Source organism: Tachyglossus aculeatus, chromosome X2, assembly GCF_015852505.1.
Source record: "Tachyglossus aculeatus isolate mTacAcu1 chromosome X2, mTacAcu1.pri, whole genome shotgun sequence".
NCBI classification, from domain to species: domain Eukaryota; kingdom Metazoa; phylum Chordata; class Mammalia; order Monotremata; family Tachyglossidae; genus Tachyglossus; species Tachyglossus aculeatus.
This window is the reverse complement of record NC_052100.1, coordinates 8,257,315-8,272,677: the sequence shown is the minus strand read 5'-3', so window position 1 is coordinate 8,272,677 and position 15,363 is coordinate 8,257,315. Positions and strand designations below refer to the sequence as shown.

The window sequence follows — 15,363 nt, the reverse complement described above, 5'->3', positions numbered from 1 at the left end:
TTTTCATAATAATGCCTTGGTTTTTGACAAGTAGAGAGATGTGGATTGAACTTTTTTGTGGAAAATGATCTGGGTAGCAGAGTGACCATTTCCCTTGTCAGTTTACATTGTCTCAAGCACCTTCTTCCTTTCATTCTGTCTCCATCCCAACCCTCCTGACTTGAGGCCATTTCAACAATGGTCTGTTGTCCATTCGGCATTATACAGTGGTGCATCTATAGTACCTTGGCAGGAGGTTGTGTTGAAATGGGATGCGAAAGGTAACACTTGAAATATTTCTGTAGGTGCACACAACATGTATATTTACATTGCCATTTGATCATGTAGCTCTATTGGATAATTGGTTTTTAGTATTTGTTAGTCAATTTTGGGGGATCTTTGATTGCATTATTTCTTAGAAGAAACTATTGTTTGCTTAGCACTCAGTTTTCATGAAACCAGTTGAGTGCTTTCTAGGGGAGTCCCTATAGTATCAAGAGTCAGTCACCCGGTTGAGTAACACCTGTTTTCAAGTACTCAGGGGAGCTCTTTGCTTTGAAATTCATGAAATGTACACCCTAAGAAAACAATATAATCACAGTGTCAAATGGGATTAAATAAAAAAGAATGAGTTGGAAGTGATTGAGATTTCAGCCTATCCACAACTCAGAACTACCCAGATATTTTATCAGCACCAGATCAAGAAATGTTTGTCCAGATCTCACTTTTGTTCACAGCAAGGTGGTAGTTTTGGTAAAACCTCATATCTCACTGTACCTGAGTTTCTGGAAAGCTTTGGTTCTTATTTCCTAGATTTGTCCCTTCCCTTGTACCCGAAAGGCCACCCCCGATTCAAGATTTTGTCAACTTTCAAATAGCCTATTGCATCAGCCTCCTCCCTGGTCTCCCAGTTTGAGCCCTCTCCCTTCTTCAGGCTAAGTAGAGTTGTCCTTCAGTTCACAGATGGTGCTGCTGACATACTACACTCTGCTGCCCAGATGATCTTTCCAAAATGTGCAGTCAGACTCAGCTTGACAGAACCCTGCATCCCCTGTTAGATTTGATAATGGGTGAGACAGCTGAAAGACAATGGCAAAAGTGGGGGCAAGTGAAGCACACTTCTCTGAGAAATACAGCAAATTGGCACCTTTTAAAGACACACTGAGGTGGCCCTCCATTACAAACAAGACCCAACAACCTCTTCCTACAGACCCCTCACTCTTAACTATCCCATATTTAACCCATTGCACACACCTTGCAGGAGTCTCCCCACCCTCAAAGCCCACCTTAAAGGCCACTTGCCCCAGGAGGCACTCCCCAACAAATCTCCACCTTCCTAGTCATGTGTTCCCATTGGCCACCCTCTGCACTGATGCATGCATTTGATTTGTCCAATTTACTTCATTTTTTTTGCTCATTTATTTTTATCAGTTGTATTGATATTTTTACTCTTGTTCTCATATTATGCAATTTGTGTCTGCTTATCTCCTTGATTAAATTTTTAGTTCCTTAAGGGCAGTGATTGTTTTACTTGTATCATATTTTTTCCAAGTGCTGAGTATAGTTCTCTGCCAACAGTAGGCACTCAAATATATATAATGATGATTAATGTAATAACTCTAAATTTGTTACAGTTTAATTTTAAGAGAGCAAAATGGGGAGTCTTTTTTGAAGACTGACATTCAACTCTTGTTGATACAATACTAATGTATTGTATTCCCTTCATGATTACAACAGGGTGGCCTAGATTCTGATCCTGGGTCTGCCCCTTGTCTGCTGTGTGACCTTGGGCAAGTCCCTCTATTTCTGTGCCTCAGTTTCCTCATGTAAAATGGGGATTAAATCCTATTCCTAGATTAGTTTGTGAACCCCGTGAGGGAAAGGGATGGCATCCAATTCTCACCTTTTTATCCCCAATGCCTAGTACAGTGCTCCGCACACAGTAAGCACTTAATAAATGCTCTATTATTCCCTCCTACTTGGACTGTGGGGCCCATGTGGGACAGGGACTGTATCCAACCTGATTATCTTGTATCTGCCCCAGCACTTAGTACAATGCTTAAGTGCCATGAAAAAAAGTCACAGAACTAAGCCAAATAGAAGCTGCAATCAAATGTTTCAAAGAGGGTTTTTTCCACATTTTCCCCTATAATTAGGGCTCTCCTTGCATGAAAGTAAAATGATCTAAATAAAAATAATTTAGGATTTGAGCAGGCATTCCCAAATGTTTAGTACATTGCTCTGCGAACAGTAAGTGCTCAAATACTATTGATTTGCTGAATTGTACTTTCCAAGCACTTAGTACAGGGCTCTGCACACAGTAAGTGCTCAATGAAGTGCTCCCCCTTCCTATCCCCCCCGCCTTACCTCCTTCCCCTCCCCACAGCACCTGTATATATGTATATATGTTTGTACGTATTACTCTATTTTATTTGTACATATTTCTATTTATTTTATTTTGTTAATATGTTTTGTTTTGTTGTCTGTCTCCCCCTTCTAGACTGTGAGCCCGCTGTTGGGTAGGGACCGTCTCTATATGTTGCCAACTTGTACTTCCAAAGTGCTTAGTACAGTGCTCTGCACACTGTAAGCGCTCAATAAATACGATTGAATGAATGAATAAATACGATCGAATGAATGAATGAAGTAGGCTGTGTACAGGGGAAGAGTGTCAAAAGTTCCATAAAGTGTACTTTTCAAGTGTTGCTGTGCAGATAAATGTGTTCTGAGTTGGGAGAGAGAAGTAGAGCTATCATAATTTCACTGTGTAAACTATCTAATAACAAAACAAATGCCAAGAATATCAGGTTGGGAAGGTATTTCCAGCTCTTTGGGAGACTCATTTTTCCTATGTACATTAATTTTCATTCTCTTCTCTCCCTCTTCCTCCCCTCCCCACTTTCAGGAGGTAGGGACTTTCTGTTCTCCACTTTGAGGAATGTGTATTATCTTGTGCCCTCTCCCATTTCTGCTCTTTTTCTCTCATCCCCTTCCTGAGGGATTCTCAAATAGATGTATTCCACATAAGATGCATTTAGTTGTACTCTTCCTGGTTCTGAATTATTCCCATTTTGAGTTATTTTTTGCTTTTGTCTATCATGGCAGGTGTGCATTTTTTTTCTCTCCACACTTTTTTTTTTTGGTGGCGGTCCTTTAAGTGCCTACTGTGTGCCAATCACTGTACAGTCTAAGTGGGAGGGAGAACAGGTAAATTTGTCCTCGGGAACAAATCCTGGCATATGTGCCTTTCTGTACATGTTCTCTCAAGGCAATCACTTTATGGGACTGAGAGTCAGAATGGATTGTGTCGGCTTCAGGTTTGAAGAGTTAACTGCAGGCAGGGAGACTGTCTAGAAGGGAAGAAATGTGAGAGCAGAAGGGTGGAAGGGAGACAAAGATATACTGTGGGACCCGTGCACAACACTCCCTGTTTTCTATTCCTCCCAAATTTACTGGAATAGCTAGGAGCCTTATATACCGAAATACAAGAGAGAGAGGGGTGGAAGAGTGGAGAAAAACTTAGCCCTATGTAAAATTCCTGACAGGAGTCTACAACCAAACTCCTTCCTGTGCTGCCTCTGCAAATTAATTCTCAATCGCCTATCATCTTATCCTAGCAAGTCTTGTGTTAAGTAATAAATATTACTCCATGTATAGCAAAAGAATATTTTCATTCCAAACTTATTGAGCACCTAGTGTGTCTAGAGTACTGCAGGCAGCCCTTGGGGAGCTTAGGGGGAGATAAAAGGCTTGCATTTGTGAACTTATCAGCAAGCAGCATATGACCCAATTAATCACCTATTTGCCAAATTCTGATGTGATTGAAATCTCTTCCTCACAGTAGACCCATTAGGGCAACTAACATATATGTTTGTGTTGCATTTAGTAATTGAATGGCATCCTATTTTATAGTTGAATAGGCATACTGAAACATTTAACTGCTTGGAAGCAGCAGAATGGACTAGTTGATGGCTTTACAGTAGTTTTCAAAGTTATGGTTTAGGGTGGTGATGTACTAGAAAACCAACTCAGATGCATGCTGCTGCTGGACATGTCAGTAGGATGTTCTGTGACACCCTGGGTTTTTGACTAGCCCTATTGAGGAATGCACTGCTCCTCCCACATGGTGAAGGGGCTTAAAAAGGTGTCTTAAAAAATTGCCAGCCCCATCAAACTCAAAATGAGTTCACCAGCTAGTGACTCCTGGAAGAATTTTTGCGAGCACCATGATGACACCATTGTGTTTTCCACTGAAGTCTCAGCTCCTCTTCAGGCCATAACCATGGCACAGGGGAAGGCAGAGGCCTTACCATTATGTGGTGAAGTGAGGCATAAACCCAGATGTACTGGCAAACAGGAAGTGGGCAGAAGTTCTCTTCTTTTGTCAACATAAACGAGTATGGTAAGGTAAATAGGAAGGGAGGTATACAGGTAGTCGGGCATGTTCAGGTGGTGATTTCCAAGTGCAAAGAAAGGAGTCAAGGTTATTATCTGTTATTTTATATTTATTTTGAGTGGAATTGAATTCATTTCCTCGTGGCCAGAGATGAAGATGAGCTGGGTAGATATTTAGGGTTACGTTATGTTTGAAGTTAAGTACCAATGAAGGAAGTATTACCAACAAATGGGTGTATTTCATTTAGACTGTTTTCTTGAATTGCATTTTTATAGTTACATTAGCTAGAATGAAATCTAGAGTTTCAGTACCATTAGTTTGATTTTTGTACCACCAGTGTTTCTTATATAACAAAAGTAAATGACCTTCAAAAACACTCTGCAGTTCCTTAATGCTTTTCCATTAGTATTAGTTGCAACTGTGGGTACCATCAAATCTGAGCACAAGTTTAGAAACAATTTGTATTGGTATTCAATTTTTAGAGATACAGGAAGATGTTCCCCTTGCTGGTTTTGTGAATATATCCATTTTGTGGTGCCAATGAATGTAGCAAAAGGGACGTTTTAGGATAGTGGTGTGGGTTTTTTTTCCTAATCTTGGAGTTGTGTAAATATCACCCTGAAAATCATTTCTTCTATTTAAACCCAAGATGTACGTCTGATACTGTGTTCTCTCACCTTCTAAAAACACTTGCATCCACTGTTATTTGCTCCTTAACTGATGTTTTCAATTACTTACTCTCTCTGGCTCCTTCTCTGCCTTCAAACATGCTTTAGTCTCCTTTTATATGAAAAAAAGTCTCCCCACTGCACTCCCCAGCTATTGCTCCATCTCGGTGCTCCCATTCCTGTCCAAATTCCCTGAACTAAGAGTATGAATCTGCTGCCTCCATTTTCTTCTCCTCCAGCAGAGACTGCGCTCCTCCAAGGTCATCAGTGATCTTCTCCATGTCAAATCTGATGGGCTAATGCTATCCTAATTCTTCGTCACCTTTCAGCTGCTTTTGACACTGTGGACACTCCCATTTCTTGGAATCATTATCAATATAATAACAATAGCTATATTGTTTAGGTGCCAGACCCTACACTAAGTGCTGGGGTAGATACAAGATAATCTGGTTGGACACAGTCTTAATCTCCATTTTACAGATGAGGTTACAGAGGCACAGAGAAGCTAAGTGACTTGCCCAAGGTCACATAGCAGACAAGTGGTGGAGCCAAAATTAGAACTCAGGTCTTTCTGACTCCCAGGCTCATGCTCTACCCACTAGGCCATGTTTACTGGCACAGTTCTCTCATAAAATTGTATCTGTCCTAGTGCTTAGCTTTCTAGCAAGTGCTAAATAAAGGCTATAGCTATCCAAATGGCCACCACCATAGTCCAGGCACTAGTCGTATCCTGACTAGACTGTCAGCCTCCACATTGGTCTGCTTGCCTGTAGTCTCTCTCCTTTCCAATATCCACTTCACTCTTTTCCCCAGATCATTTTTTCTACATCTTGCTGCACTTGTCCCCTCAGTCTTCAAATACCTCCAATGCTTGTCTGTTCCTCTCTGCATCAGCTGCCTGCCTGACAACTAGCTTCCACCTTTTCTTCACTCTCTTCTCACACCACACTCTTGCTTGCCCTCATTGTTCCTCTCAAGTTATTACCATCTCACTCTTTCTCATTCTTGTCTCTTCCACTTCTGATGCCTTGATCAGGACATTCCCCCTGCTTGAAACTCCCTTCAATTCTGACAGACCACAGCCCTCACCATTTTCAAAACCCTACTGAAATTCCACCTCTTCCAGGAGGCTTTCTCTGATGATTTTTTTCTTCTCCCCAAGCTATGCCTTTCCTACTTCCACCTCAGCACTTTTCTGCCGCCTCCTAATTTATGCATTTGCAATCACCTGTAGCACTTCTGTACCTATAGAATGATATACTCTATGATATTTAATGATACACAATTATATTTAGTATTTAATATTTAAGTACTTGTTCATCCACCTGTCCATTTTTCCATTCTTTTTCCTTTTATCTGGAATTATTTTGTATTTTGTCTCCTCCCCTAGATTGTAAGTGCTTTGAGGGCAGGGATCATGTCTTCTAACTGTGCTGTACTCTCTGAAGTGCTTATTGCAGTGCTGTTGATTGTTTGACATGCATTTTGCTTAGACAGTAATGTGTAAAATGTGTTGTGACCATTGTTGTGATGTGTTCCCTGGTTTAGTTGAACAACCTCACTTTTTCCTCTTTCTCTTTGATTTACCTTGATAAGATGATACCCTGTTGTCTTCCTTTCATTTTATTCTCCTCAAGAAACTGTATTCCCTTGGGGTAAATACAGTCCCTGACACAGATAATGGCTTTTATGGGCTCCCAGAAAGGCCTCCTAAACCTAGAGGGGCAAATAGGAGGATATTTCATTGGCTTACAGGCGATTACAAGCTTGTGTGTCAAGGGATACTTTAGTGCCCAGAGAGTCACTCAAGGTGTTTGCCACTTCAGATTACAAGAAAAGGAACATTGTATCTTTAATTCAGCAGCCTAGATTGAGAAGTGGACATTTTATTAAAAAAATGTATGAGCACTTTTTCCTGCTTGAAGGTACCATTGCAGGGTTGTAAAGAAAACCACAATCCGGAACAAGTTTTTAGACATTTTCATTATGCATGTGCTTGAACTAAAACATGATCATGGGGGGCTAGCATCTTTCTTCAGGGACAAATTAATCATCATCATCATTATCAATCGTATTTATTGAGCGCTTACTATGTGCAGAGCACTGTACTAAGCGCTTGGGAAGTACAAATTGGCAACATATAGAGACAGTCCCTACCCAACAGTGGGCTCACAGTCTAAAAGGGGGATTAATCACAATTAATTACAATTAATCACAATTAATCAAAATTAATCACAATGTTATGACATGCAGGCTTTTTCCCTTTTTTAAAAATGTTAATTCAGCCACATATAAATTACTTTTAAGAAAGGTATGGGTTTGGGGGGTAAAAAATAAAACTGGGGGAGTGACTTGATTTTTAAGAATTTTAAAATAAACTGGTAAAATTTGGTTTAAATTTTAAACAATGTATATTGCATTTTACAACCAAGATTTGCAGGCAAGAGTTTTTGTGGTAATATTACTCCTTTCTGGAATTTGTAAATGGCTCAACATCATAGCTACCTATGCCATATGCTTACTGTCTCTGGGAGCTCATCCACTCATATGGTTTCAAGGCACCACCTCTGTACAGGTGACATCCCTCTCCAGCTCTGACCCTTCAACTAACCTGCAATCCCACATCTCCTTTGGCCTCCAGGATATGGTCACTTGGCTAGCCAGTCGGCAAGGCAAACTCAAAATGTCTAAAATAGAACTCCTCATCGTCCGTCCCCCCCCGCCCCACCTCCAATCAATTTCTCCTCTTAACTTTGCCATCTCAGTTGATAAGACCACCATCCTCTGTGTGATCTTTGACACCTTGCAGTCCTTCAACTCTTATATTCTGATAACTGCCAAACCTGTTAACTCTGTCTAGAAAACATCTTCCTGATCCCTGCCTTCCTCTCCACCAAAACAGTTACCATTCCGGTACAAGCCCTGGCCATATTCCGGCTAGACTGTTACATCAGCCTCCTCATTGTTCTCCCTGCCCCCACTTTCTCCTCATTCCAAACTATACCACATGTTGCTGCACAAATCTGTTCTTCAAGCATCACTTCACACTCCTCAAAAGCCTCCCTTATGTCCCTCCACATCAAGCAAATGCCTCCCAGTTGGCTTCAATGCTCTAAACCAACTCATCCCCACCCTGATGTGGCTGTTTTCTTCCCCCAGTATTTCCCACCTTGCTTTCTTTGTTCCTCCTGTTATCCTTGTAACCACACCTTGCTCTTGACTCTTCCATCTCAGCCCTCTCATTTATGCTGTTCCCCTAGTTTGGAACTCCCTCGGTCTCCAAACCTGACAGCCCACAACTCTCCCTCCATTCAAAGCCCACCTCTTCCAACTTGCCTTTGATTAATTCCCAGCACCTCAAGTTGTGAATACCCATCAGCCTTCTCTAGTACTTATTGATTCATTTATCTCCATCCTCACTTGTACAGTCATTTCCTTAGTTTGCTCTCTTTGTAAGTGGTTTTGTTTCTCCCCCCTTTAGGGACTTTTGGGGAACATGTACTTTCCAAGTGCTTGGTACACTACATTACACTTAACAGGTGTTTCTGTTGAGATCTGTCTTTTGTGGTGAAGATGGGGCCCGAGACAGGGAGACTTTTTTCAAATTGACAACTTGGCCCTGCAGTCTCATAGAGGATAAGCAAAAACCAAGTAGGAACACCACTCACCCAAGAAAAGTCCTTATGTAAGAATCAGTTTTCTATAATGTCATTTTGCACATCTCTTCACTCCTCAAAAGCCTCCAGTGGTTGTCCATATCTCTTGGTATCAAGTGGAAACCCCATTGTCAGATCTGTTTTGAAATCGCACCTCTTCCCAGAAGCCTTTCACATTTAATCTTTAATCACTACCCACCGCCCCCCCCCCCAACACACACACACACAAAAGTGATAAAATCCTAAAACTCTATACCCTGCTTTTACCTGAGGCACACTGAGGCAAATCAGTGGTGAACCAATGCCATATATTGCATGGAATCAGACTGACAAATCCTAGAATATGATTTTAGGACCCAAGTCCATTCACAGACTTGCTACATCCTATGCTTTTGCTACTAAAATGAGAAGCACTGTTCTCATAGTTAAGCAGTACACTCTGTGGCCATGAATCCAAGTGGAAAAAAACATGAGAGCAGGCATTTTCAAATTCTTTGAAGGAGAAAAATCAAATTACGAGGCTTGGTTTTTAGCATTGAATCATGAAATTGAGTGTCTCAAAGTCCCCCAACCTGATTTCAACTCCTAATAAGGTTTTTCTTGCAGATAAATGATTAATTGGAAGCATACATGTGATGGTGATGATAATAATACTAAGTGCCTACTATGTGCCAAATACTGGGGCAGATACAAGATTATCAGATTGGATACCATCCCAGTCCCACACCAGGCTCAAAATCTAAGAGGGAGGGAGAGCACAAGATGGTTGTTTTCTGCTAGCTAAAAATAACCCTACAACTTGCAGGACTGGAGTTTTGTTAGGTTAATATTTTAACTGAAATGGAGCCTGGGTGAATAAGAACTGGATAGTGACAATTGGAGCTTCATAATTTTAAAAACTCAGCTCTTTTAAGCCACTGTATAAGAAGTCTGATGAAATCAAGGAAAAGGCTGAAAGTGGTGGTGAAAAGAGAGAATGTTGTCTCTCCTAGTTCTTTCTTTGAAGCTTTTCTGAGCTTGATTTGCTGATCTCAATTTCTGCTATTCTCCACCACTCTCTTTTAGGGTCACTCAAAGAACTGAGTGCAGCTTCTTGTTACAAGCTTTGTTGTTTAATTATATATATGTGTGTGTGTGTGTGTATATATATATATATAGTATGCATATAGGTATTGTGAAACCTAGAAAAACTTACCTTTACTGGAGCAAATTAAATTACCCTCAACACCTCAGGAGCTCTAAATTATTTTGGTGAACAAATCCTTGAAACCTTGATCACTTCATGTTATATTCATCAAAGAATAAATCAACTTTAAGCCCTTATTTTCTCAAACTTTTAATTAAAACAGTTTTGTCTGATTTTTAAAAAATTTGAAAACAGTGCCAAGTTGCTATGGCAATCAGCTACTCTTTCTGTTGCATTTTGGATTTCTACAGATGTACCCTACATAGACAGTGAAATAAAATGTATTCAGCACTGTGGAAAAATGACTTAAGTATATGAATTTGGTTGAAATTTGCAATCCCAAAATGGGCCTTGCATTATGCCCTTGGAAAGTCATGTCCTAGGGAAGAAAGTTGGTCAAAGATAGCTCTCCACTGAAAATACACTTGCTTCTAGTTCCGAAAATTTTGAATCTTGGAATCTTTAGCGGTAAATCCATGAACACACCATTCGCCAGAGAATCCCAAAACCCTTTATGTGCATTGTCATTAATTTGCATTGTCAACACCACATTCCTCACAGCTTTTGTAGTGTCATATTTAACTCCCCTTACTTTCAATTCCCACATTGTCTGTCACTGAATCTTACTGGTTCTTTCTGCACAGCATCTTTTGGATCCACTTATTCCTTTCCATTCAGATGGCCACCACCCTGGTTCAAACTCTTGTCATCTCTAGACTAGATGACCTCCTATGTATTGGCCTCTTCACTGTTCTCCCTACTCTAGGCTCTATTTTCCTCAGTCTGTACTTCTCTCTGCTGCCCAGAGCACCTTTCTAAATGTCTTTCAGCACATTTCTTTTCCTTCTCAAACAGATAGTGGCTAACCATTTTCCTCCAAATCAAGCCAAAACTCCTGACCATTACCTTCAAGGTTCTTCACTAGATTACTTCTCATTCAGCACTATTTAAGGAGCCCCTAGTGTGTGCAGAACACTGTTGAGGGCTCGGAAGAGTACAACTAAGAGACATGGTCTCCACCCTCAGGGAATTTGTAATCTAAGTGGGAGCCTGGCAGACTCAAGAAATTCAATGATCTGGAAGCTGGAGGAGGAGAAAGAATGCTACATCCGCTTTTAGGGAGACTATAGAAGGGTAAATTGATGTAACTTAAGCTGAGAGTATGCATAAGTACTAGGGTAGGTGAGTACCTGCTTTCTTCATTTGCTACTTCCCAGCTAATACTGTTCACTCTTACCAAGTCTTACCCTTTACTTTTGACTCTCCTGCCTCTGATCACTTGCTCTAGCCCTTTCTCTGCCTGGAGCTCCCTCCCCCTTCAAATAAATCCGACAGCAAGTCTCTTCAACATGAAAGATATCTTAAACTCACCTCTTCTAGGAAGCATTCCCTGATTGCTTTTGCTTTTCCCAAGTGATATCAGTCTCACAGCCATCTCAGCACTTAGATATTTTCAGCCATCTGTAACACTTATGTACAAAAGACTATTTGTGTGCTCTATTATCTAACCATCTTTCCATATACTTGTTATTACCAGCTTTACTTCTTTTTTTTTTTTCCTGTCTGCCTATCTCCCCTGTTTAGTTTGTGAGCACTTCAGTGGGGAGGGATCATGTTTTTTCTTTCATTGTATTTTCCCGAGACTTGGGGGTGTTTCTTATTTTCAGTGGAGGTTGTATAAATTCCCAAATATGAATAGACTTTATGTTTGATTTATCTAACAATGTATGCACACATAAAACTTCTAGTAAAATTTTATCCAGGTTTAAGTACAGGCACACTCCAAGATACAGCAGGGTTATGTTCCTGAAAATATGGTGGTTTTATGCCTGGGTCTATTATGAGCTACATTTCCCACAGACCTGCAGTTATAAATTAGAATTCGTTCCAGGACCTCTTGAAAAATATGCAATTCCTTTACCTGCTATGTATTGTAAAGTTAAACAACATTGAACAATTGCTTAATCTTTAGTTCAAAGCATGGCATTACAATTAATTAATGGTATTAATGGAGGGCTTACTATGTGCAGAGCACTCTACTATTGCACTTGGGAGAGTACAACACAATAAACAGTGTTGATTAAATACTTGCCCACAAGGAGCTTACAGTCTATGGGATTAAAGGAGTTGTAATATGATTATGAGTCTCTTCAAGAAGCTGCAGAAGTAGATGCTAGTTCTATGGTAGTGGTTTTTCAACTTTAGTGAAAAATTTGCTTATTTTAGGTTGAACAGCAGCCTTATTTTCTTCACAGAGTGCCTTGTATCAGACTAACTCCTTTTGAACACCTATGTGTACCTTTGAACTTCTCCATCAGGGTTGTCTTTTTCAATAATTTTCATAAATGCATTTGCTTTCTTGAAAATGGATGCAAGATTTCTTAATCCCAAGATTTTAGCTGGTGCTGGAAAGGCCGTAATTATTACTACTGTTTCAGACTCGTGCATTGGATTGGTAAAGCTTCATAAGGTCCTCTTTGCACCATGATTCCTCTGAATTAGCGAGTTAACTCACTGACATTAACACCATCCATTTCTAAATCGTTTTGCATCTAAAAGGTGTGTTGTTAGACATGACAACATTTTGGGTTGGGTCTTTAGATTTTCATGGTATGTACCTTCCCAATAGGCTAGAGGGGCAATTTTGTCAAGTTGTGTGGTCACCCCTCCAACTTCCCCTGCCCGTGAAACTTTCCTTAACTCCCACTGTTCCCATTCCCCACCCCTTTCTTCCCAACCCACTAAGGATACCTGAATTGTATCCTAAATGCTACTACAAGGATGGGACAAAGCTGCAACTGTCACCAATCCCATGGTGCCTTTTAATGTGATTCACACTAATATTTACATTCTTATCTGGCTGGCAGGGAAAAGCCACTCTCTAGCCCTCAGAGACCTCTGCAAACCCCAGAAGGTTCAGAGTCCCCTTCTCGAGGCTACATCAGGATCCCTCTACTTCATCCTAAAGCGTTGCCCAAATGTTTTTAATGTCTGCAATGTCATCCAGGAGCCTAATTTTGGCTGCCAGGAATTCTTTCAGGCATCAGCATCTAGTAGCACAGCATTTCTATTGTGCTCGTGGTCTTCCTACTGAGGAAGCCCCTTAGTCTGTTAGTCATAAAAGTCCACTTGACACTGAGGAAACAGTATTTTGCTGCACAGGTCCTGCAGTGTCCTGCAGTGTATCCTTTTGTACCTCCAAAGGTAGCCAATTTATGACTGGGCAGTACCTAATTTGCTAGGCTTGATGACCATTAGGAATAGGGCTACAGGGAGGAGGGTTTTTTTTTTTTCCTCAGAAAAGCGTAGGAGTTTTTATAGGAAAAAGGAAATGATTAATTTCTGTGATGCTAAACATGCTTCCATGAAAAAAAAAACAACTAACCTGAGTTTCTCTGTTTGTCTTTCTAGTTATATGCAGCTTTCGTGCAACTGTTCCACAAGGTTTGATCCTGGAAATAGGAGAAACTGTCCAGATCCTGGAAAAATGTGAAGGTTGGTGTGATGGAATATATACATATGTAAAATGCATATTTCCAGCAGATATATGTGCACATTGATTTTTTTTACTCCAGCAGATTTAGACAGATCATTGTGATACAAGGATGCATCAGATGACCAAAATACTTGAGTAAAATCCATTCTGACCCAGTTTTCCACAGAAAAGCTCCAGTGTTATTGGCATCAATTCAGTTGAAAGGGGGTCAGAGTACTTAAGTTAACCATCTGTTGGATATGCAGGAACCTTTTTGTGTTTTGTGGCTCTTCCCGGCAGTTTTGGTCACACGTTATGAGCCCAAATATCTGTCTGTCTTGGAACAAAGATGAGTTGCACTGGCCTTGGAGATGGTGCCTAGGGATGTGTAGGAATTATAGAGAAACCACTCAACCCTCACAACCAGTACAACTCTGCATATCCCTGCCTAATTTGTTGTTGCCATTTGAAGTTAGAATAAAGGTTGTGCCTTGAGTGCATCCAGGATGAATTTTAGCTTGATCGCAATTCTAGACTTGAGGGTTACAATGTAGAAAGTATAGAGTGACTTGGAAACCAAAGCCAAGTGTGTGTGTGTGTGTGTGTGTGTGTGTGTGTGTGTGTGTGTTGGATCAGATAACATATGTAATATATATACTATATAAAGTATGTACATGTATGAATAATCTTGTAGAAGGGAATTTACATTTCCTTTCTTGGATTCAATTCCAATGGAAAAATTATATTGAAGAGAAACCACTTGAAGTACAATTGCAACTTCTGGTGAAGTTTGAATAGGCAGTACCCTAGCATTAAATTATATCTTAGAAATTCAACATGTTCCTATTTACTTTATCTCTATATAGGTTCATTATTTTAGGATTTAAATGTATGTGAATATAAAATATTTTTAAAGCTATAAAAATCTAAACTATGTGGGTTCATTATTTTAGGATTTATATATAATATATGTAAATCCTAAAATAATGAACCCACATATTTTAGCTTCTTTCGTCTTACGTTGCCTTGTTTAATTCCATTTTACAGGTCAAGAAGTTGAGATGTTGAGGTCAAAGCCAGCTGGGTGCTGGTGTGGGGCTTGGGGCAGACATGTATTAAGTTGTGTGTGCTCTGGTGTCGCTCTGCAGCCGGCTTACCTCTTCTGTTACCTCTTGGGACCATTCCAGCCCAGCTTTAGAGTCCTTACTGGGAAGGAATGCTCTCCTGGGGCCAGGGGAGGCAGACAACGGCAGCAAAAATCACGGCCCCAGGTGGAGCAATCTGTGGGGGCCATGGTGGTGCAGGGCTGGAGCAGAGCACGTACCCTGCTCACCATCTCCTCTCCACTCCCTCTTCTCTTTGATGATAATAACTGTGGTATTTGCTAAATTCTTACTTTGTGCCAAGCACTATATAATAAGCACTGGGGTAGTTACAAATTAATCGGATCAGAGAGAATCCTTATGCCACACAGTGCTCACATTTCTCTGTCCTTATCTGTGGTCAAATAGCTTTCCCAAAGAAAATCTATGGTAAGAGTTGGATTAGAACTCAAAATTTCTTTATTTTTTTCAACATAGTCCTCAAAGGCATCTAACCCTTTCCAGTAATGGCAAATACTACAAATCTTCATCTAGTCTATTTCACTGTCCCCAACACAAATCCATGGATACAGATAGCTTTACTCTTCTTCCAAATCTTTCGCTGGAGCTAAAAGCAGCTGATTGGATTTTACTTCCTTCAGTTGCCAACTGTTTAGTGGAGGTGCAAATGAACAGTGGAATTTCTGTAAATGGGCAGCAAGAGTGTAGCTGACTGAAAGTGAGAATGGGTGCGGGGTGGGGTTGGGTGTGTGTGTGTGTGTGTGTGTGTGTGTGTGTGTACGCTTGCGCACCTTCATCTCTGAGGACATAGAAGCCAACTTTTCATTTTGAGATTAAAATGAGGCAGGGTTCAAGAAGGAAGGGGTAGCCTGAGAGATGGACCTAGAGACTAGAGGCCAG

The 15,363-nt window shown here is 40.5% G+C and overlaps 1 protein-coding gene across 5 annotated transcripts in view; it reads left to right on the top strand.

Annotated features, from left to right (window-relative positions):
* Positions 1 to 15,363, top strand: part of DOCK3 (dedicator of cytokinesis 3) — a 477,519-nt gene that overhangs the window by 35,124 nt on the left and 427,032 nt on the right. For all 5 annotated transcript variants that reach the window (XM_038770866.1, XM_038770865.1, XM_038770864.1 and 2 more), the window contains exon 2: positions 13,297 to 13,380. In XM_038770866.1, coding sequence (XP_038626794.1) covers positions 13,297 to 13,380 — 84 coding nt within the window. The remainder of the gene's footprint in view (positions 1 to 13,296; positions 13,381 to 15,363) is intronic.